At 50.7% G+C, this 23,536-nt stretch overlaps 1 protein-coding gene across 1 annotated transcript in view; it reads left to right on the top strand.

The window, feature by feature from the left end:
- The window catches only part of LOC105468769 (microtubule associated protein 6), an 83,022-nt gene extending 73,416 nt beyond the window's left edge, over positions 1-9,606 (top strand). The window contains exon 4 of the mRNA XM_011719110.3: positions 8,409-9,606. Within this exon, the coding sequence (XP_011717412.2) occupies positions 8,409-9,468 (1,060 nt within the window). The 3' untranslated portion in view covers positions 9,469-9,606. The remainder of the gene's footprint in view (positions 1-8,408) is intronic.
- The last annotated feature ends 13,930 nt before the right edge of the window (positions 9,607-23,536 follow it).

Below are 23,536 nucleotides of genomic sequence, written 5' to 3'. Positions count from 1 at the left end.
CCAGCCAGGTTGTTGGGGGCCTGGGCCCAGAGGGGCAACTCTCTAAGGAGATGCAGTTGGGAGCTCTGAGCTGGGACCTGCAGAAGTCATTGGCTCCAGCCAGAGCCAGTCAGAGTCATCTCAAGCCGAACCCAGTCCAGACATCTGCAGACAAATTTGGAATCTCTGTATCTGTATATCCCACCAGGAGGGATATTATAGAGGGGAAAGAGCTCCTCCATTAAGGTCCTGACTTTGCCCGAACTCACTACGTGACTTTGGGCAACTTACTTCCGCTTTCTGCACCACGTTTTCGCTTCTGGAAGGTGAGGTGAGGACTTTCTGTCTGCCTGGCTGACACCATTGTTGTGAGATTCAAATGCCTTGTATGTAAAGTTATCTCAGAAACCTTAAAGAGATGTTATCATTTGGAGGGACAAAAAAGGTGCTGAGTTAAAAATAGGAAAACATTTTTATGTTATGTAAATGCGGTTGTTAGAATTTGATTTTGCATGAGCTATTTTAAAACTCCTCATTGAGAAGGCAGGCCTCCTACTATGTGCCAGCTCTATGCTAGTGATCCCTATGGCCTGGTACACAGTAGGCATTTAGTAAATGTTTGTGGAAGTCGGAAGGAGGCAAGAGGCAGGGAAGAGAGAGGAGAGGAGGGGAGGGAGAGAGGGAAAGAGAGATGAAGCAGGCATGGTCCCTGGCCTGAAAGTGCCCAGTCTAGAGAGGCAGATACAAAACTAATGAAGCTGATCTGACAGGGGCTGCTGCCGAGGTGGGGGTGGGGGTAGGGGTGAATAAAGACTTGGTTCTCAGAGCCCTCACATCTCAACTGCCCTCCTTATAACATGTCTCAGTTGGCTCTGTCCCTTGGACAGAGTGAATAAAGAGAAGTGAATAAAGAGAAGAACCTGGAACTGATTCCTCAGTCATGGAGGAGGGGTTTGGACGGCGAGGGATGGTGTTTGGGCAGCCTGCACTGATAAAGCTGGAGCTGCTTGGGCTGATCATTGGAGGTGTAGACTCCAGGGCAGAGGAGGTGTGGCCTGTGTGGAGACCACACCTGCAATATGGCTTTCAGTTCTGGAGTTGCACTTTCCAAGGGACAGAGCCAACTGAGACACGTTGTAAGGAGGGCAGTTGAGATGTGAGGGCTGTGAGAACCAAGTCTGAACTGTTGTGGGGCATATGTTACTTGGAGAAGCCAGGGATACAGACCCAATTGCTGCCCCATTCAAATACCTGAAAGGCTGTCCTGGGGCAGCCAGCAGGGCATTCATTAAAAGGGTGGCTCCAGAGTGCAAAACAGGGATCAGTGCAGAGATAGGAAGGAGTGGAGCTGACTGTAATGCAGACTTCTGCTCAGGTCTAACCAGTGGCCACTAAGGAGGAGGCTGCCTCACCAGGCATGTGCAGCGCCCCCCAGGCAGTGCGAGCAGCAACTGGGCAGCCACCTGCCAGGGAGACTGCAGCAGCGGCTCAGGAGACCCGTGGCCCAGCAGTCTGTCCTTCCAGCCCTGGGCACCTTTGATTTGGCTTGTGGATTTGTGCTTTTATGGAATAGAGAGGGAAGACTTCTCCAACAGAGTGACAGCTTGGCCCCTAATAAGACCTTTGGGCCTCTCTGGTTTGACGAGATACAGGCTGATAAAGTTTAGGGCCCAGCTTGGAGGTGGTGCCTGTACCCGGGTGGTGGTGTCATGTTTGTGGTGTGTGTTGACAGGTCTGTCTCCTGCCTCACTCTAGGAGCTCCTTCCCCCAAGTCAGGGGTTGGCTCTCATTCACTTCTGTGTCCCCAGTGAGGGCCTGACACAGAGCAGGGTCTCAGTAGATTTGTTCAGTGAATGGATAAAAGAGAAAAAATTAAAAGTGAATAAAGAGAAGACGCTACACCAGCCATGTGTTTTTCCCACAAATATCTGCCAGGTACTACAATGAGCCAGACCCTGTGCTAGATACTCGTGACGCAAAGACGAAGAAAACACAGTCCCACGGGCTAGCAGGAGAGGCAAATAATTACCAAGCAACAGGATAATTACTAAAAGAGGAGCTCCCACAGAGTCCTGTTGAGGAGAGAGGCGGAGCGAGAGTTGTTTTGAGAACTCCTGTCTCCTGCAGATTCTTCATAAGAATAATGAGCCTTTCAAAGATAGTTTCCGTGGCAATCCCCCTTGGCGGCTGTGTTTCCATCACGTGTTAGGAGCTTTGTTTGTGTCTAAGAATTATGAGCACGTGTATGGGGCCCATGGAGGCAGGCAGCAAGGGAACAGAGCCCTGGAATCACCCTGTCTCTGTCCATGTCCTGCCAGGGGCCCTGGGGTGCCGTTGGCCTGGGCCTCGCTGTTCCCCTCCTGCCCATCTTTTCTCCAAGTGAGTTTGCTCCATCTCTTCCACCTGCCGCTGAGATGTTGAGAGGCCCATGTTTTAGTCCTGGACCTGGAGAGTCACTTGCCCATTCTGGGCCAAGTTTCCATCTGTGGAGCAACACAATTGGACCAGATCGCCAAGTCGCCCTTTGGAATTGACATTTGCTAAACGTCACCTGTATTCCAGGGGCCATGTCATGAGCATTCACATAACCTAATCCTCCCTAGAAGGTGGACCTGCTAATCCTCCTTTTATAGATTAGGAAACTGAGGCCTGGAGATGTGTGCCCCTGATGCCATCCTATGGCTAGGAAGGGGTTGAATTCACATTCAAACCCAGGTCTTCTGGCCTCAAGCCCAGTCAATGCACTGTCTCTTTAGCAGGTTGCTTTTTACATCATGAGAAATAATATATGTTAAAACGTCTGACACCAAGCCTGGCCCATAGTTATTGCTCAGTTTCTTTCTTCCTCAAGGCTTTTCCACAATGCCCCACACTCCCACACTTCCCCAGGAAGGCAGGGGATTCAAGGACAGAGTCCATAGGCTCCCTCCTTTCTGAATGGAGCCCTATGCCGGGAGCATTGCCGCAGCTGTTGGCTGCTTTGATGGTGCAACAGGAGACAATCTGGGAAGAAAAAACCACGTGGATGGACTATAGGACTGGAATTGTGTGCAAGGGCAGGAATCAGTGGGAGGGAGTGAAGTCCTTTCTCCATCCAGTGGAGGGCAGGGCTCAGTAATCCTGCTTCTAGACTCTGGAAAGTGTGGATCCAATGTCAGTGTGTGTGCACTCAGGAGGCATTGCCTGTCTCCATGGAAACAGGAAGAAGGGCAGACAATGAAGTGTCTAAGACAAGATGTCTCATATAACCTTGGAACATTAGTTTTGCAAATAGGACAGAGCCTGGCACAGAACAGTCTCTTTATTCATTCACTCAAGTGTTAAGTCAGAACCCACCTGGGCTCCGGTACTGTTCATTTAAGGTACAGAGGATACAATGATGTGCAAAACTGACATGGTCCCCGCCCTCTGGACACTTCAGTCTAGTGGGAGAAATATTAATCCAAAAGAATACAAGGAATTCACTGAGATAAGAGAGGAAAACGAGTGCCAGGGACTAGGAGAGCCTGTAGCAGGGGGCTGGCCATGACTGTGGGGTCAGGGAAGGCTTCCCAGGGCAGTGCTTCAGTGAGCTGAGAGAGGACAGCTGAGTAGACACTAGCCAGGTGAAGAGGGAACAAGAGAATATTCCAGGAGGAGACAACTGCATGTGCAAGAGCTGTAAAATGGGAAGGAGCAGGGCTTGTTGAAGGAACAGAATGCTGGGCACAGAGAACCAGGAAAGGCAGGAAGGAGAGGGGTGAAGGGGTAAGGAAGCAGGTAGATTGGCCAGCTAGGTGGGGCTGTGTAACAGATTTTCTCCTTTATTCTTGGTACAAGGAGGAGGTATTGAAGGGTTGTGAGCAAGGAAAGGACAAGATAGGGTTTGCTCTCTTAAAAGATCATTCTGATTTCTGTATGAAGAATGGATTGGAGGAGAGCAAGAATAGATGGAACAGGGGACAGCAGTTAGGAGGCTGTGACAGTGGTCCAGGGAGATGATGGCATAGCAGGTAGTAGGGGAAGGGAAGGAGGGAAAGAAGCGGGAATATTCAAGAGATAAATGTTAGGAGCTGAAATCAATGGGAACTAATGGATGGGGTGAGGGTTTTGAGGGAGAGGGAGGTATCAAGGATGAATCTGAGTTTCTGGCAGGGGCTAGGGAATAGGGGATGAACCAGCTTTCAGCAACAATAACTTTTAAAACTTTCCATTTTGCCTTCTTTGTTTCAGATACTGTGCTGAGCATTGGGGCTGCAGGCAAGGAGGTTGGCCCCTGCCTTCAGGGAGCTCACTGTCTAGCAAGGGAGCCTGGCCTGCAGTGGGGATATGTGAGAAAGTAGAGGGAGAGACTGTGAGATGGTGCTGCAGCAGGGATGCAAATGAAACTAATCTGGAGAGACACAGGCAGGAAGACCTGGGAGGAGGTGGGAGCTGAGCCGAGCCTTCAAGGACAGGCAGTGCCCTGACAAAGAAAAGTGGGTGAAGCAGAAACAAAGACACAGCCCTTGCTGGCAGTGTGCAAAACAGCATGAGAGGATGATGCAGGGAAAGTGGGGTTCCCCCAGGACTGCTGTGAGGGTTGAATGACATAAGGTAACAGACGCATGAGCATTTTAGTAAACTGCTATCACAGTTATTACAGAAGTGGACTGATTTGTGCACTATCCAAGCACTCCGAAAATATCAAGAATTATTATTCCAGATGCCCACCTAGCAAAGTCTTCTGTTGTAGTAATCCCTGACATTTATATCATTATCCCCACTTGACAGGTGAGGAAACTGAGGTCTATTGTGGTTAAGCAATTGCCCAAGACCTTTCAGGCAATAAGCAGCACAGAAGCCAAGGTCAGCCCAGCAGGTCGTTGTACTTTCTGAGAGGTTAGTGCTTTCAGGGTGCACAGGCTGGGAGAAGGCACCTGTGGCATATGCTATCTTGAGAATATGTGCTGCTGACCAAGGGCACAAGATTTGGTTGTGCAGGTTGGGCCATGCCCAAGGACAGCTGGCCTGTGGCCTGAGTGGGCTGAATGCAGCCTGCTTCTGCTCCCCAAGCCATGAACCAGCTTCCACCCTGAGGGGATGGCTTTGCCTCATTCATACCAGCCTCACTGGAGGAGGTGAGGCACTGTACAGATGGGAGTCTGGCAGGCAACTGGAACCACATGAGGACCAGTCAGTGTCAGTGAGGATTTCATGGCGCCCTTGAGTGCAGTTTCATGCATAGAAAAACTGCCCAGGCAGCTTGGATTTTAAAAATAAATGCTTAATAAAAAGTAACAAAAATCAAAAACTTAGTAAAATGTAACAATCTCTTTTAAGGAGGATGTTATAGTTTACTTCAATTGCCCTAAATATAAATTAAATTATAAATAATTTTAAATAAATTAAGATAAAAATATGGTGACCATTGGCTTGTCATAAAAGTTCCATCATTGTTTAAAAATGTGTAAAACTGTCATATCTTTCAGCTTTAAATTATACATCTAATTTAATTATTCCATTAAACATTTTATATTGGGATTACAAAACTAATCTGTTAGACATTCTAATATACTAAATTATCTTAAACATTACAAATACCTTTGAAGTAAATCTATGCATATTTTTCCTAAACTTTCTTCTTTTTTTTTTTTTTTTCCCTGGAGCCGGTGTCTTACTGTGTCACCCAGGTTAGAGTGCAGTGGTATAATCTCACCTCACTTCCACCTCCACCTCCTGGGCTCAAACGATTCTCCCACCTCAACCTCCTGAGTAGCTGGGACTACAGGCACCCGCCACCACACCCAGCTAATTTTTGTATTTTTACAAAATACAAAAAATGTAGAGATGGGGTTTCACCATGTTACCCAGGCTGATCTCGAACTCCTGACCTCAAGTGATCACCCGCCTCGGCCTCCCAAAGTGCTGGGATTACAGGGTTTTTAAAAAACTTAATGCAAAAAAAGTAATATTGGGGACTTGATTTAATTCATCATTTTTAATCTTAATTATAACCTTCCCCTGATTAAAGATACCTACTAAAGAAAAAAGTTTTCTAACCTAAGCAATATGGGGTTATGTATCCATGCAAAGTTGAGGTTAGCTCACAGTTGGCTCATTAAACAGAAGAGCCCATTAAACAGAAATTTGGTACATGGCTCAGGAGCCAATGCTGTAAATATCCAGGGAAACGTACTTCCTGGCCCAGGGTGCAGGGCTGGCCTTCTTTGTGACCTCCATGCCAGTAGGAGACTCCAGGCCCATGGCCTACCCTTGGGATAGGTTCTGCAGCCCAAGCCCCTGAGATGGAGTTAAGCTCCCTTTTTTTCTTTTGTCCCTTCTCAGTTTCCTCACCCTGTTGGGAGGACACCACCCAGGTCGCTTCACAATCTAAGAGAATACCCCTAATCAATTTCCTGCTTGGCTCTATTCTGAATTCGGTTTTTTTTTCCTCTCTGACCAGCCACCAGTGACTGGAGGTATTTTAATGCTACTTTTGGATTCCACATGCTTCTCACGGCCTTGCCTGGCTCTCTTCTCAAACACTAAGGTCCTACTGATAGCAGCCAGCTGTGTCCATCTGGCCAGAGCAACTGCGTTCCATGTCGTACTGAGCCAGAGAGCCGCCCTGGCCCCTTCCACTGTGATGCTCAGGGACAGCAAGGGGAACTGGATGGAGAGGTTGCCTGTGCCGCGTGGACTCTGCTGAGAAATACCAGTCCCTGGGTGACTCAGGATGCTAAATACAGTAAAAAGCTTCTGCATCAGGACAACACAGAAGAATAAAAGTAGTCCAAATACACATAATTTTACTTCCAAGTAAATAGAAAAACAACCATAATACTACCTAATAATACTATAGTACAAGGTGCTCTAGGTACTGACCTCTAATCATTATAGATTTCTGAGTAAATATCATTATACCCAATAAATAGGGTAATAGTAATAGCTACCTTGCACTGAGCACCTACTATGTGCCAGGCGCGCTAAGGGAAAGAGCACAGGCTCCAGGAGTGGAAGGACCCAGGTGCTAGTCCATGGGGGTCCCCCCACTTTCCCCATCACTTGTCTTCTCACGACCTCATTTTCTTCTTCAGACAAGTAAGGGTAAAAAAAAATCCTTCCTGTGTGCTTCACAGGGCTGCTCTGTTGCTGAAATGAGCTATAAAAGGGAGTCATTTGGAAAGCTGGATGTGTTGTAGGCGTGCAAGGGCCTGTGATGCTTGCTGAGCAATGCCACTCTCGAGTGGCAACTTCCAACGTGGCCTGCAAGGAAGGAGTGTGCACTCTAAACCAGAGGGCTCCAGGCTGGCCAGGTCTAAGTGTGGCAACCGTTGTCTTTGAGAGTTAGTGTTGTCACACACTCTCCACAGTGTGGGTGGGCCAGAGGATGAGGCAGATGGCCACAGTGAGGCAGAGGGAACAGTGCCTGAGGATCCTGATGAAAGACTGGGACTTTTGGCTGCAGGGAAATAAGCCCAGGAGCCTTGGAGTTGGTGAGGGCAAGGGTCTCAGGAGAGCAGAGAGAGTCAGAAATGGGAATGGAGTGAGGGGATCAGGGCCTCATCCCTACCTGAATGCGGAGTCCCAGTGAGTCACCTACCAAAGGTTGGGGGTAGTGGGAATGGTGCAGGCAATCACAGGGTGCACTGTCTATGGAGAATTTAAAGCAATAAAGCTAAAAGCTGCCTGTAGTCCAGCTATTCAGGAGGCTGAGGTGGGAGGATCATTTGAGGTCAGGAGCTGGAGAACAGCCTAGGTGACATAGTGAGACCCCATCTCTACAAAAACAAATAACAAAAAAACTAAGCTGTCCTGCTTTTTATTATCACCATATGCTGCTCATTCTATACAATGTCAGTGATAAAATACTTTTCCCCTTGCAGGAGAGGGGGAGAGAGGCATTCCCACTCCCACTGCTTCCTTTCCTAGTATGCCATGGACCCCTTGCCCCTTCCTGCAGCCAGTGGTTAACAAGGGGGCAGGGAGTCAGGGAGGGAAAAGAACTTGGAAGGCCCTGAGAACAAGGAAAGAGCACTCTGGCCTGTGGGGGCATCTGGTGGGCAGCTAAGATGGGGCTCCCAGGATGGGCCCAATAATCCCAGAAGAAAAAGTAGGAATCTGGATGGAGTGTGGGGTGGACGGGCTGCTGGGATGCCTACTGGATGACTCCGAGTCCAGCTATAGTACTGCCATTGTCACCAGGGTGCTACCCCCTGTGCCACGTGCAGGTTATAATCAATTGGCAAGCACATTGAATGACTGATCCCTGAGCCTTCCCCTCACCCCCCTCTCTCACCCCCACCCACATTCTGTACTGAGAACACAGAAATCAGATTCTCCTGGCTCTCCAGCAAGAGCTGCCTGGCCCAGGCTCCACTAGGCCAAGACTTATTAGGCAATCTGTACTCTGCCCTGTCCCTGCCTGAGCTCTACTCTCACAGTGATCACCTCTCTCTCCTTTGCAGGAGCCTGGCTCAGCCCATCAGTGATTCAAGTAAGAATCGAGGTCCTGTAGCCACAGAGCCAGACAAGGATCAAGGTTCTGTGGTCCCAGGCCTTCTGAAAGGTCAAGGTCCTATGGTCCAAGAGCCTCTGAAGAAGCAAGGTTCTGTGGTCCCAGGGCCTCCAAAGGATCTAGGTCCCATGATCCTGTTACCAGTCAAGGATCAAGATCACATGGTCCCTGAGCCTTTAAAGAATGAAAGCCCTGTTACCTCAGCACCAGTCAAGGACCAAGGTCCCTCGGTCCCAGTTCCTCCAAAGAATGAAAGTCCTATGATTCCAGCAAGAGCTAAGGATCAAGGTTCTGTGGTACCAGAGTCTCCAAAGGATCAAGGTCCTAGGATTCCTGAGCCTGTGAAGAATCAAGTTCCTATGGTCCCAGCACCTGTCAAGGATGAAGGTCCCATGGTCTCAGCACCTGTCAAGGATCAAGGTCCCATGGTCCCAGCACCTGTCAAGGATCAAGGTCCCATGGTCTCAGCACCTGTCAAGGATCAAGGTCCCATGGTCCCAGAGCATCTGAAGGATGAAAGTGCCATGGCCACAGCACCCATAAAGAATCAAGGTTCCATGGTCTCTGAGCCTGTAAAGAATCAAGGTTTAGTGATCTCAGGGCCAGTTAAGGATCAAGATGTTGTAGTCCCAGAGCATCCAAAGGTTCACGATTCTGCAGTTGTGGCACCTGTAAAGAATCAAGGTCCTGTAGCCCCTGAGTCTGTGAAGAATCAAGACCCCATTCTCCCAGTACTAGTGAAGGATCAAGGCCCCATGGTCCTGCAGCCTCCAAAGAATCAAAGTCCTATAGTCCCTGAACCTCTGAAGAATAAAGTTCCTATAATCCCAGTGCCTCTGAAGGATCAAGATTCTCTGGTGCCAGCACCAGCAAAGGACCAAGGTCCTGCAGTCCCTGAACCTCTGAAGACTCAAGGTCCCAGGGACCCTCAGCTACCTACTGTCTCACCTCTACCCCGAGTCATGATCCCAACTGCCCCCCATACGGAATACATTGAGAGCTCCCCTTGACACTCACCCCCTTGACACACCAATGAAGGAGCTGACAGTGAGAGTGCTCCCCTCCCAGGGGCAGTGAAGACACATATTTAATCTGCATGAAACATGTACAGTAGCCTTGCTGGAATCTAATAAAAATGGTCCCTCTGACTCAGCAGTTTCTGTCTGTCTCTGTTGGGCAGGGGTGCATATGTGTGTATAGGTGAGCCTGTCAGGCTCTGCATTCATCCATCTGAACCAGAGGGTACTGAGAAGCACCAGTTCCTGTGAGTTGTCAGCATGAGACGGGAGTGGGCAGGCGATGCTAGGTTGAAACAGGACCCCATCACAGAGGTGGGCAGAATAAGGCAAGGGTCAGATGCCATGACAGCCTCATAAGTGGTGCCAAATCCCAGCAGGCTGAGCCCTGGGTGGCTGAGTTGAAGCCTGCAGATGAAACAGGAGCAAGGACCCACCTGGCACACAGGAATTCTGGATGACAGTTGTTTGCCAAGAGCTCAGCCTTAAAGCTCATCCAGGAGTCAAACTTCTTGAGGAAACCAGGCCTCTGATCATAAGTTTCAGGACACGGTAGAACCTAACACCTGTTAATCCTCATTCAATATTCATGACAGCTCAACCGAGAGCTTCTAAAAAATATACCTAGAGCCAGGAACAGTGGCTCATGCCTATAATCCCAGCATTTCGGGAGGCCAAGTTGGGTGGATCATCTGAGGTCAGGAGTTCGAGACTAGCCTGGCCAACATGGTAAAACCCTGTCTCTACTAAAAATAGAAAAATTAGCCAGGTGTAGTGGCGGGCCCCTGTAATCCCAGCTACTCAGGAGGCTGAGGCAGGAGAATCACTTGAACCTGGGAGGCAGAGGTTGCAGTGAGCCGAGATTGTGCCACTACACTCTAGCCTGGGCAACAGAGCGAGATTCGGTCTCAAAAAAAAAAAAAGTGTGTGTGTGTGTATCTGAAGTCCCCATTCATTTCTCCATGCAGCAAGCTTGTCCTTAGCATGCACTTTGTGCCAGACTGTGCTGAGCACTGGGGTCACTATGGGAAAGAATATTATGACAATAAAACATGGTATGGGATGAGGCCCTAGGACAAGTCAAGGCCTGGCTTTAAGAGGCCAGTGAAGGGAGAACACCTGGCGAGGGCGGCCAGGAAGGCTTTCCAGAGAAAGTGGCTATGGAGTTCTGATGGAGTCTAGGCAGTCCAGACAGGGTAGACAGGGTGGCATGGGTGTGGCTGAGAACTGGGTAACGCTCCCTCTGGAAGTCCCTGAATAAAAGGAATCTGGTTTGCATGAGGACTTGACCAAGGGTATGGCAGGTCTCTGGGGTGGAAAACTAGGACGAGGCAGGGGTGATCCATTTTCTGAATTCCAGGAAATCAGGGAGGGAGTGGGGTCGAGTCCTGTAGGCTGTAAGTGTGGTGCTGGCAGGCCGAGGAACAGCCACAGCCAGGCTGTGGGGAGGAAGGCTGGGAGCTGCCAGCGGGCCTGGGGCTCAGCCTCAGTCAGAGGTGGGTCCTGCCGGGATGCCACTGGCATGGGCCACAAGGCTGTACTACAGCCTCCCTTTCAAAGTCCAGAGCCCCTAAGGAGCTAGGATGGAGGCTTCACCAGTTGCCCCCACCAAAGCTGGCTCCCAAGGAATACTGCTACTCCTTTCAAAGGAGCTCAGCTCAGTTCTTACAGGAAAATCATCAGAGTAAGTACAGTACGGAGGACACCGAAATCGTCTAGTTTTCTAAGCAAGCCTTCCCCATCCAACTGGCCCCAAGCCTGCCTCCTCACGCGTTCCCAACAGCACTAGGGTTTTCTCTACACACACACAAACACACACACACACAGAGGTTTCTTCACAGTGAGGCTGGCTTTTTTGGCCCAACACAAAAGTAGCCCTCAGAGCTTGCTGCCATATGAGCTCCAATAGTCAGGGACCTGAAGATAAGACAAGGCCACATTGAGGCTAAAGAACTGCGTGTGAGGCCCGGCGCGGTGGCTCAAGCCTGTAATCCCAGCACTTTGGGAGGCCAAGACGGGCAGATCACGAGGTCAGGAGATCGAGACCATCCTGGCTAACACCATGAAACCCCGTCTCTACTAAAAAATACAAAAAACTAGCCGGGCGAGGTGGCGGGCGCCTGTAGTCCCAGCTACTCTGGAGGCTGAGGCAGGAGAATGGCGTAAACCCGGGAGGCGGAGCTTGCAGTGAGCTGAGATCCGGCCACTGCACTCCAACCTGGGCGACAGAGCGAGACTCCGTCTCAAAAAAAAAAAAAAAAAAAAAAGAATTGCGTGTGAAGGCCAGGCTCGATGGCTCACAGCTGTAATCCCAGCACTTTAGGAGGCCGAGGCGGGTGGATTATTTGAGGTCAGGAGTTCAAGACCAGCCTGTCCAACATGGTGAAACCCCCTCTCTACTAAATATACAAAAATTAGCTGGGTGTAGTGGCAGGCACCTGTAATCCCAGGTACTTGGGAGGCTAAGACACGAGAATCGCTTGAACCTGGGAGGCAGAGATTGCAGTGAGCCGAAATCTAGCCACTGCACTCCAGCCTGGGCAATAGAGACTCAGTCTCAAAAAACAAACAAACAAACAAACAAACTTTGCGTGTGGACACCCTCCTCCTCCTCCCACTCCTTCCTCTGACCCACACACCAGGTCCCATGACACACACGTTTCCACAGGCCAGGAGGACGTGGTGCCACCTCTGAGAAGCAAAACAAGGTTTCCCTGAGGGCCTCCGAGACACCCGGGGGCAGATGTCCAGGCCACTGGCTACCAGGGCTTGACCTCTGAAGAGACGTCTGGAAACAGGGCCTGGGAGTCAGCTGCCCCGGGGCTGGGGGGAGGATGGTCACAAGTCCCACATGAAGGACACCGCTTCCTCGGAGAGTATCAGAATGGAAAGAGATGCGGGTCCAGTTCCAAGAGGGGCTGGCCCATAGCTGTAAGGAGGAACCAGGGGCCTGTGGTGCCCGGAGTGATTCAATCAGGAGACAGTGAGGCCGGGTCGAAAGCTGGGAGGGCCGGCGCAGATGAGGACTGCGGGGTGGCCGCTAGATCTGGCAGCTTCTGCTATGAGCCCAGAGTCAGCCCCTCAACATTTTCATTTGCAAGCCGGTCCCGACTTAGAGCAGCGCCTCTGAGCTGCAGGCATTCCCAGCTCAGTCCAGTCCAGCTCTCCACTACCGAGAAAGAAGGCCCAGTGGGGGAGGGGCTCTGGGTCCCCATCCTGGGCTGGGGCAGCGAGGGCGGGGGCGCACCCGACTCCCCTGGACCTTCTTACAAGCAGGCTTCACTCGAGGCCTAGCTCCTCCCTGCGGCAGGCACCTCCCCGTCTCCCGCGGCGTCCCCGTCCCCACCTCCTCCCGCCTCTCCTTCCTCCTCCCCGCTGCAGGGCCTCACAAAGCAGAGGCTACCGCAACCCCCGCAGTCCGCGGGCTCCGGCGCCCTTACTGCAGCAGCCCGGGGAGGGGAGAGGACAGCCCCGCGGCAGCGCAGAAAAGGCGCCCCTACGCCGCGAGGGGCTGGGAGTTGGGGGTGGTCTCTGGAATGGGAGTTTCCCCGCCCGGCCCAGGGGCAAAGGCGACCTGCTGAAACCGGATGGGCCGGCGGCGGAACTCCTACCCGAGAGTCCCACCCCGAAGATGCCCAGGCTCGGGAGGGCGTCTCCGCCCACAGAGCCCCGCCACCCGAGCTCTCGGCTTGGAAACAGTAGCCCCCTAGCCCCGCGCACTCGCACAGCCCCCAGCCTGCCGGCTCGTCTCCGGCCCCGCCCCGGACTCTGGGTTCCGCCGCCCGTGCAGCCTGGCCCCGCGAGATCTCGGGACGCGGGATCTGGCCGGTGAGAAGCACAGTGCCCTGGCGAGGGTGGGCGAAAGAGGCCCCAGGATCTGTGCTCCGCCTACCCGCCTAGGGCCGCTAGAGGGCCTGGCTAGGAGACCCTTTCCGGGAGCTGGGCTGAGGCCTCGCTGGAACCCCCGGTGGCTGGTCTGGGGAATGGCCGCGATGTTACTCCTCACACAATGGACCCCACCAGTGATACATGCCGACGCCCCGCACGGCCTGGGCACCTTGTGCCATATTGGGGGAGCGGGGAGACGGTCTTTGTGGACAAGGGACAGGAGCCAGGTCGGACTGGAGCGACACTTTCGGGAGTCTGTGCCGCTGGGTGGATGGATGGCCTAGAGGAAGTGGGTGGGAATGTACTCGGGTTGACCCAGTTCTCAGCCAGAAGCCGGGAAATCCTTTTTAGTACCAGTCTCTGACCCTCTGCTTCCAATCTATCGCTAAGACCTGCCTGGTCTTCCTGCTAAATAGCAAATTTGCCCACTTTTCACTATCGCTATGGCTACCCCCTCTTCCTTCACACATCTCACAATTTGTAATTCAGTCTATGCATCACAGCATGGCACTCAGGTGTAAGAAATGCCGCGTCTTTATTTTGGTAAATCTCATTAAATACACTGGGAGCCCCCTCCTCTCGTTGCCAGGGTTGACAGGAAATCTGGTATTAGTCATTTTCCTGGAGCCTTATCCTGTCTTTGGGGCTTATCACAATTCCAGGAGGCTCAGGCCATCCTGAGAAGAATCACTATGGCTTTCCTGAGCCCAAGCCAGCAGGGGCAGGCAGCCCCGCTCCCTCTCCCTCTCCCTAGGGCTTGGCTTGGGGGCTCCCAAAGCCTGCCCAGGTTGTGGTATTTCTGCCCAGTTTGCCCAGGCATTCCTATAGCCTCCACATCTGAGCCCATCATCCCTCAGAGGCCCTGCAACGCAGCCCGCAGGCGCCTGGCCCTTTCTGCACACTTTCATTCCCGGAGGCAAGCCACTCCATCCGTCATCCATCAAAGCACCTGCACTTTCTTTTTTTTTTTTTTTTTTTTTTTTTTTTGAGACGGAGTCTCGCTGTGTCGCCCAGGCTGGAGTGCAGTGGCCGGATCTCAGCTCACTGCAAGCTCTGCCTCCCGGGTTTTTACGCCATTCTCCGGCCTCAGCCTCCCGAGTAGCCGGGACTACAGGCGCCCGCCACCTCGCCCGGCTAGTTTTTTGTATTTTTTAGTAGAGACGGGGTTTCACCGTGTTAGCCAGGATGGTCTCGAACTCCTGACCTCGTGATCCGCCCGTCTCGGCCTCCCAAAGTGCTGGGATTACAGGCTTGAGCCACCGCGCCTGGCCGCACCTGCACTTTCATTCGCTCTTCACCTTGGTCCATCAGTTCAACATCCTCTGCTGGGTGTGGTGGTGCATGCCTGTAGGCTTGATGAAGGCTGCCGTGAGCTCTGATCATTCTACTGTGCTCAAGAGCCCATCTCTTGAAGCGTGGGGAAGGGGGGAAAACCCTCTACGGGATTGATTCTGGTTCTGGGTGGGCCAGGGCTCCACTATTTTACATTCCTACCCACAGTGTAGGAGGGTTCCAATTTCTCCACGTCCTCACCAACACTTGTGTCCATCTTTTTCATGTAGCAGTAATTTCTTTGGCTTGTTCCAGAATCTTACATTTTTTTTCTTACACACAAATTAGTATCTAATAAATATGAGTAGACCTTTATTGTTGTGTGGATTAATGGGAATCCAGGAAATAGCTTGTTTTGGCAGGAGGATGGACTCAATTTGATGTCCAGGAGACTTCTGGACATGGCGGTCTGAGCCTGGGAAAGGGGTCTGAGCTGAAGGCGGAGATGCAGACCTCATTGAAATGTGAGCCTCACCAACCCACAGAAGGTAAAAAGGCTATGAGAGAGGGTGAGTTTACCTAGCAAGAGTGTAGAAAGTGAGAGATGGATGGGGTCAGGACAGAGTGCTGGGAAACACCCACATTCAGGGGACAGGCAGAGGAAGGAGCCCCCAAGTGGAGGCTGTCCTAAAGAAGCAGAGGAGTCAGAGGAAAACTAGAAAGGAATGTCACCTTGGGAAAGACATCAAGGATGAAGAGTCAACAGGGTTAGAGACCATAACGGCTTCCCTACAATACAGATTTAGAATCTGTTGAACGAAATGGGCAAAATGTCGTCACATATTGAAGTTTTGTGATGGGTACTATTATTTATTTATTTTGAGATGGAGTCTTACTCTGTCAGCCAGGCTGGAGTGTAGTAGTGAGAGCTCTGTTCCCTGCAACCTCCACTTCCTGGGTTCAAGCAATTCTCCTGTCTCAGCCTCCCGAGTAGCTGGGACTACAGGCACACACTACCATGCCCAGCTAACTTTTGTATTTTTAGTAGAGACAGAGTTTCACGATGTTGGTCAGGCTGGTCTCGAACTCCTGACCTCATGATCCACCCACCTCAGCCTCCCAAAGTGCTGGGATTACAGGCAGAAGCCACCGCGCCCAGCTATGGGTACTATCATTTAATTGTCATGTATGTTGGAATTTTTTTCATAGGCATGAAATTAGTTGTTTTTTTTGTTTGTTTGTTTGTTTTTTGAGATGGAGTCTCACTCTGTTGCCAGGCTGGAGTGCAGTGGCATGATCTCGGCTCACTGCAATCTCCGCCTCCCAGGTTCAAGGGATTCTCCTGTCTCAGCCTCCCAAGTAGCTGGGACTACAGGTGCACACCACCATGCCCAGCTAAGTTTTTGTATTTTTAGTAGAGACGGGGTTTCACCATGTTGGCCACGATGGTCTCAATCTCTTGACCTCGTGATCTGCCTGCCTCAGCCTCCCAAAGTGCTGGGATTACAGGCATGAGCCACTGTGTCCGGCCGAAATTAGTTTTTTTAAAGTAGCAATAAAGAGATCACTGACCTTGGCAATTGCAGACTCTCTGGAGTAGAAGAAACAGAAGCCCGATTTCAGTGAAGGGGGATAAGAAAGGAGAGAAGTCAAGTGTGTTTTCATACCTGATGCATAATTTACTGACATCTCATTTAGCAACGACTGAGCACATATAACCCAAGTATCCCTGAGAAAACACAGTGTGTGTTAACAGTCATTAATTACTTTCACAATCCCTTGGTGCCTCCCACATTGAGACCACTGTCAGCTAAGCCCAGCCAGCAGTGAGCAGTCCTTCCCCAAAAGGAGGAAAACTGCTTGCTAAGGAGCAGCAGGCTTCACTCCTAAATTGTAGATACTCCATTGTGATTCTTCTGTCAGAGTCTGCCATGGGTTCAAATACCATCCCATCTGCTGCAGACACTTGAGCCACCTTGGGATTGGCTGGGCTATCAGGGCCATGTGGCAGAGTTGCTTGCCTTTCATTCTGGACCACCTGGAAATTTTCCTTTTCTCTGGGCCCCACTCCAACCCTGCAGCCTTATAGTTTACTCAGTAAGCTTATAAGGATCAGAAAAACACACCAATATATGTTGCCTCTAAAATACACAGAAGCCCAAGAAATGTACTTATTAACAGTAAGAGGCAGAAAGCCCAGCAAGTTGTCTTTCACTTTGCAGCGTCTTTCCTGGCATGATCCAGATCACTGAACACCCAGGAACTTCACGTAGGTGGCAGGCCCCTATGTTCTCACGAGATTTACTTCCATTCTCAGGCACACTTGTATCTTATTGATGCATCTGAAGTACCCACTGCTTCTCCTTCTCCCGATCCTAGCAACGTAGTATAATCAATGTAGTGGACAAATATAATGGCCTGTGATATGGGAGGATGATCAAAATCCACATAGACAGAAAATCAGAGACTTGAGGAGTTTCAAGACAAGATGAGAAAGGTGTACTGCTATCCCTGCCAAGAGAAAGAAAACCGCTAAGGGGACAGTCTACAGAGGACAAGAAAACATAATTCATCAGATAGTTTTACATTGTGGCAGAATAAAATTATAGTTTCCATAAAAAGACCACACCTGGAATAATAGCATCTGCAACTGAACTCACCCCGAGTAAGCTTACGGTAATGCCCTGTCATTCTCCGAGACCCGTGCCTTCTGCACAGACCAAATAGATGAGTTAAATGAAATGTGACAGAAACCACCGTTGCATCTTTCAAGTCTTTGATGGTGGCACAAGTTCCTGTGACTCCCCAGAGTTTATTATTGGTGTATTATTTTGGTAAGAAGGGGAAGATTGAGGGGTTTCCACTTCATCATTTTGCCATAATGATGCTTATTCCACAGGTCTGGAGGCTTATGTGTGAATTCTACCTGTAATTCCAATCATATCATGAAAGTAAAAAATAATCATCATAATTGCAGAATGGGTTCAGGGTCCCACTGCACTCGGGTCAAAACTCCAATTATTACCTGACCCACCTGAGCCTCTACACAGCAGCTTTCTGTGTCCTCAGGAATTCACATTAAATAGACTTAACATCCACTAATCCCTGAAAAATTTTCCTTTCGCAGAGCACAATTCTCTGGCAAATGGCCCACGACCTTTTGCAGAAGGCTGAAGGAATGATTTACAGTATGTATCTCTGGTGCTATTAAAGGGGCTTTTGTGAAGGGTACCGGCCTCTCTTTCATTCTAGGGACTTGGGGTGAGAGGTTGAGATTCTGTTTTTAGTGGGTCAAGTCAAGCTTCCACTTGCCAGCTCTGGAGGGTTTGTGTTTTTCTGTTTGTTGGTTGTTTTGTTTTGTTGTTTCTGTTATAGAGATTGAGGAGGGCCAGGTGCAGTGGCTCATGCCTGTAATCCCAGCACTTTGGGAGTCCGAGGTGGGTGGATCATCTGAGGTCAGGAGTTTAAGACCAGCCTGGCCAACATGGTGAAACCCCATCTCTACTAATAATACAAAAATTCACTGGGCGTAGTGGCACATGCCTGTAATCCCAGCTACTTGGGAGGCTGAGGCAGGAGAATCGCTGGAACCCAGGAGGTGGAGGTTGCAGTGAGCCGAGATCGCACCACTGCAATCCCATCTAAAAAAAAAAAAAGAGAGAGAGAGAGATTAAAGAGGACCTTAAGAGCTGCCCATCTGTTTGGTCTCCTGGGTCCTATTTGGCCCTTGATTAATCAGCCTTTGCTGAAGTCATTTGTGGTCAGAACATGCTGATTGCCACCTGAGGTCTGATGTTCTGGGCGGTCGAGCGCTGTTCGCCCTCTGCTCCCCTGGGGTCCCATTATTTCCACTGAAATCATGGAGTCCATTTTCATGGCAGCATCTCCCACCAGTATGCCCACGCCACAGAGAGCAAGTGCTGCATCATGCTTCACTCATGTGTTTCTTGGTGCCTTGGTGAAGGGAGTCTTCCAGGCTGTACAGGAGGAAATTAGGCATGTGGAACTTAGCCAAGGAGAGGGAGTGGGTCACACGGGCAACAGTCACCTCAACATTCCTCCCTCCCTTGGTCTTTGAATTGCATCTTCTATATTAAAACAAGGAACTTCTGGCATCTCGATTTCAGTGAGCACAGGCCTTGATTGAATCCAGGAGTCAGTCAACCAGCTAAGCAAACAGAACCACTCCTAGCTGCTCACACTGGCACATTGAATCTAGAATCTCAGCTAAATGTACCTATATTAATCAGTTCAGCCCAGTGAAAATCATATTCCTCCCTCCCTGGATTAGCACCCACAGAAAACATTCTCATATATGCTATCCAGACTTTTGCTGATATAAGTTAGCAAAATCTTGCAATTCTTTTGATGTGTGTGCTGCGTCCTCCCAGATTTGACTCAGGAATTAGGCAGGCAAGGATCTAACCCATGATGGGGCTGGAGACAATGTGAGTGTGGCATGAAGAGAACTAGCCTCCCCTCAGGTGACATATGCCCACCATATTTTGCTCCAGAAGTGGAGTCTAGTTTTCACGCCTTGAATTTGGGCTGGCCTCATGACTAGCTTTAACCAGGAGAATGTATGATAAGTGACATGATGCAAGAAGCCCAGGCCTCAGATGCTTAGCTCCTGCCTCCATTCTCCCGGAATCCTGAGGTCACCGTGCCATGAAGAAACTGGGAAGAAGGACCCTGTGGACAGAGAGGCCCAGCATCAGCCATCCCAACTATCCCAGCTGAGCCCAGCATCCAGTGATTGCAGTCATCTGAGCAAACCCAATTAAGTCACTACCTGTGGAGTGGCCTGTTACTCAGCAATAAATAACTAAAACACTGCAGGGTAACTTCAAGGCAAGGTCATTGCAACATCTTCAGGCAAGGCGGCAGGAGCCTCCGCAGGCAGAGGAGCAGGGACTGCTTCTGCCACTAAGAGGCGCTGTGGAGTAGGGGTTGTTGGGGCGGGGGCGGGGGGCCTCTAAATTGTCTGTATCTTCCCACATGACCACTATCTCATTCTCATCGAGGTCTGGGCCCTAAGTTTCACCTGAGACAGAGCAGTACTATGAATTCAGTCGATAAATTGACAATGTAATTTGGCAACAGCAGCCTCAAATTCATGTCTTAAGAAATCAGAAGGCCGGGCACAGTGGCTCACACCTGTAATCCCAGCACTTTCAGAGGCCGAGGCAGGTGGATCACGAGGTCAAGAGATTGAGACCATCCTGGCCAATGTGGTGAAACCCCGTATCTACTAAATATACAAAAATTAGCTGGGTGTGGTGGTGCGTGCCTGTATTCCCAGCTACTTGGGAAGCTGAGGCAGAAGAATCTCTTGAACCCGGGAGGCGGAGGTCGCAGTGAGTCGAGATTATGCCACTGCACTCTAGCCTGGCAACAGAGTGAAAAAGAAGAAGTCAGAAAATGTGGCTCAGTGCACTCTCCTCTGCCTGGAGTTTCCCCTGCTGAGCTTGGGACCTCTGCTTACACCAAAAGTGGGTAAATGGAGAAATGACATGGAAAAAAACAAAGGAAAATAGCTGTCCATTTCTCAGCGTGTGTCTTTTAAATACAAAGCCACTTCCTCATTCTTGCTGGAGCAGCCAGGTGGATCAGTGTGAACTGGGTGCGCCCAGAGGGATGGGGCACTGGAGACCACGTGGTGGAGCTGAGCAGACTGAGAAAAGTCACACTGAGAAAACGGAAGAAAAACGGCAACAAGATGCACGAAGGATGGTGTGTCTCCAGGGCACCTGAAGGGATACTGCTGTGCGTGTGTCATGCTTCTGTCTAGGGGCCTAGAAGATTCTGTGGGGGTCATGCTACCCTTTGAAATAGGCCTCTAAGGATGAGGGGGGCTCAACAGGCAGAGATGGGAGAGGCCTGGCACCAGGTACAGGAGACAGCATGGGCAAACAGGAAGGGGAGATGGTGATAACTGAGTGGAGCAGTAGAGGTAGCGGGAGTGGCAGGACAAAGGATTGGGAAACTTGAAGGGGTTGAGTGGCAAGGGCCATCTGTCCTGCCTCTAAGAACACTCACTGACCTGCTGTGTGCCTTATCCAGGGGGCTCCCATCACACAGCAGTTCGATCCTCCATCTCCCACTTCCACCCTCCTCACTGCCCCCCTCCCTGTGTTCCAGGGTCACCCTGCCTATTCCAACTGCTGCACCCCTGTTCCAGCTGTCCCTCACATCTGGAATGCCTCTTTCCTTCTTGTCATCCAGCTCTAGCCCCTTCTTCCGGGAGTCTCCCCTGACACTTCAGCCCAGCCTGAACCCAAGGCACTGTGGCATAATGGAAAGGATCAGACTTTTTACAGTTGCAGAGAGGTAGGCTCAAATCCCAGCTCTGCTGGATGATTTCTTTTTTTTTTTTTTTTTGACGGAATCTCACTCTGTCGCCCAGGCTTTCACTCTGTCTTCCAGGCTGGAGTGCAGTGGCACGATCTTGGCTCACTGCAACCTCCACCTCCCAGGTTCAGCGATACTCCTGCCTCAGCCTCCCGAGTAGCCAGGACTACAGGCAAGCACCACCATGCCCAACTAATTTTTGTATTTTTAGTAGAGACGGGGGTTTCACCATATTGGCCAGGCTGGTCTTGAACTCCTGACCTCGTGATCCACCCACCTCGGCCTCCCAAATTGCTGAGATTACAGGTGTGAGCCACCACGCCCGGCCTGCTGTATGATTTTGAATCACTACCTTCTCTTATTAGTAACTATTAATAATATTTACTGGCTATGTATTTGCCAAGTACCAGGGATTACCTCATTTAACTTTCACCACAACCTTATGAGGTAAGTACTGTTATCATTTCCACCTTACTACTGAGGAAACTGAAGCTCAGAGAAGGTAAGTAACTGACCCAGGGTCACACAGCTAGGGAGTGGCAGAGCTGGGATGCCCATCAGACCTGTCAGGCTCCAACGCCTCTGCTGCTAAACACCATAGCTCCCACTGGACAGCTTCCTTAGAATGGGCGTTTATTAGGCACTCCCTGTGTGCTGGGCATTCTGCTAGGTGCGGTGATGCAGCAGGACACAGGCAGACAAGGGCATGCTCTCTCGGAGGCCACAGCTGGAGTGTCAGGAGGACAAGGAGCCCCGTGCTGCGGGGACTGGGGAAAAGTCCCTGCAAGCTGTGACTGCCCCCTGCAAGCTGTGGAGCACGGAGCTCACACATGTCAGTAACTTCTCCTTCCTCTACAGCCAGGAAACCTGGGTTCCCAATGGGCCAAGCTCTGTCATTGACCTGCTGGGTAGCCTTGAGCTGGTCACTTCACCTCTCTGAGCCCCAGTTTTCTTGTTCATAATGTGGGGCAGTAATAGCTACTCCGGAGGGAAGTCTGAAAATTAAATAAAATCATACATGGCAGTGCAGGGCACACAGTAGGCACTCAGGAGAAGGCTAATCCGCATCTCCCCCACTTGCATCCACATCTGGGACCCACACAATCCAACAGGCTCATTATCTCCCGAGACTTTAACAAGCACCAGGGTGAGAATAACAGGGTGATCCCTCCAATGGCCTCCAGGCGGCAGGAAAACTCCACACAGGGCAGTGATGGGCCACTGGGGACAGCAACACTGGCTGGACCAACCTCTAGAACCCACCCCACCCCTAACTCACCCATCTCTGCCACCTGCACTGCCACTCCCACACCAGCAACTCCAGTCATCACAGACTGGTGTTTGAGATGCAACAGCACAGACCTCTTACCACCCTCCCCACCTGAGTCAGGATGGAGGAACGTGGCCTCAAGAACCCCTTTGGGTCCTCTGGGTGGCCCCACACCCATGCCTGGCTTATTTTACTGCCCATTCCCACTTGGTGGGGGAGCTGTCACGGGCTGAACTTCAGGGCCAGGAAGCCTAGGTTCCAGTCCAGTCTCTGCCTTCTCTGAGCTGCACCTTGTAAAGTTAGGATGACTTCCCACCTAACAGGGCTATTGCGGGGATTAAGTGAGATGGATACAGATTGTATGCAAGTTAACGTGCCTTCTTTACTAGAATCTGTACTCAGTGCTGGGTTCCAGGCACTGTGTTAGGGGCCTCTCCTGCCCTTCCTATGTGGCAAAGCAACTACCCTACCGACTAGGATCGAGTCCCAGTTCGGCCCCCACTGACTGTGGGGGCCTCAGGCAGCTCACTTAACCGCTCAGCCTGTTATCTCACCTGTAAAATGGGAAAAATCCCTTACTAGCCAAGTTGTTAGGAAGCTTGGATAAAATTGTACATATCAAGTATTTGGCACATAGGAGGAGCAAGACACAAAGCAGTACCAGCTGGTTTCACTCAAAGCATTATTCTGATCCGGAAATGCCTACTCACCCTTTAAAGCAGCCCACATGTCACCTCCTCCTGGAAGTCTTCCTCGATATGTGCATGATGCTAAACTAGGTGCAGGACTTACAGCAATAGACAACCAACCATGGACCCTCTCTTCATGGAGCTTCCATTCTAGGAGGGGAGGCATGCAGGGAAGTCTTAAGTGGGTAATTTCATAGTGCTAAGGAGTCAGTAAAGTGAGAAATCATGGTAGAGAAACTGAGGTGGGAGAGGGACTGGTTATGTAGGGTGGTCAGTGAAGGCCTCTCTGAGCAGACGTTTACGCTGAATCCTGGATGACAAAAAGCAACACTGTAAACATCTACAAAAACAGCCTGCCAGGCAGAAAGGACAGCAAGTGCAAAGGCCCTGAGGCAGGGGGACAAGCGTGGCACACAGAACAGAATGATCCAGGTGCCTGGAACACAGTGAGCCCTGAGAACCCTGGTCACTGTCCAAGTCTCCACCTCTAGACAAAGCCCCTTGAGGATAGAGATCTGAATGATTGAGCTGAAGCACAGGACGGCCCTGGGACTCTGAGCAGTCTTGCTGAAACTCTGTTGTGGCAATGACG

This window comes from Macaca nemestrina, chromosome 12 (genome assembly GCF_043159975.1).
Source record: "Macaca nemestrina isolate mMacNem1 chromosome 12, mMacNem.hap1, whole genome shotgun sequence".
In the NCBI taxonomy this organism is placed as follows: Eukaryota; Metazoa; Chordata; class Mammalia; order Primates; family Cercopithecidae; genus Macaca; species Macaca nemestrina.
This window is presented reverse-complemented; position numbering and strand designations above follow the sequence as displayed.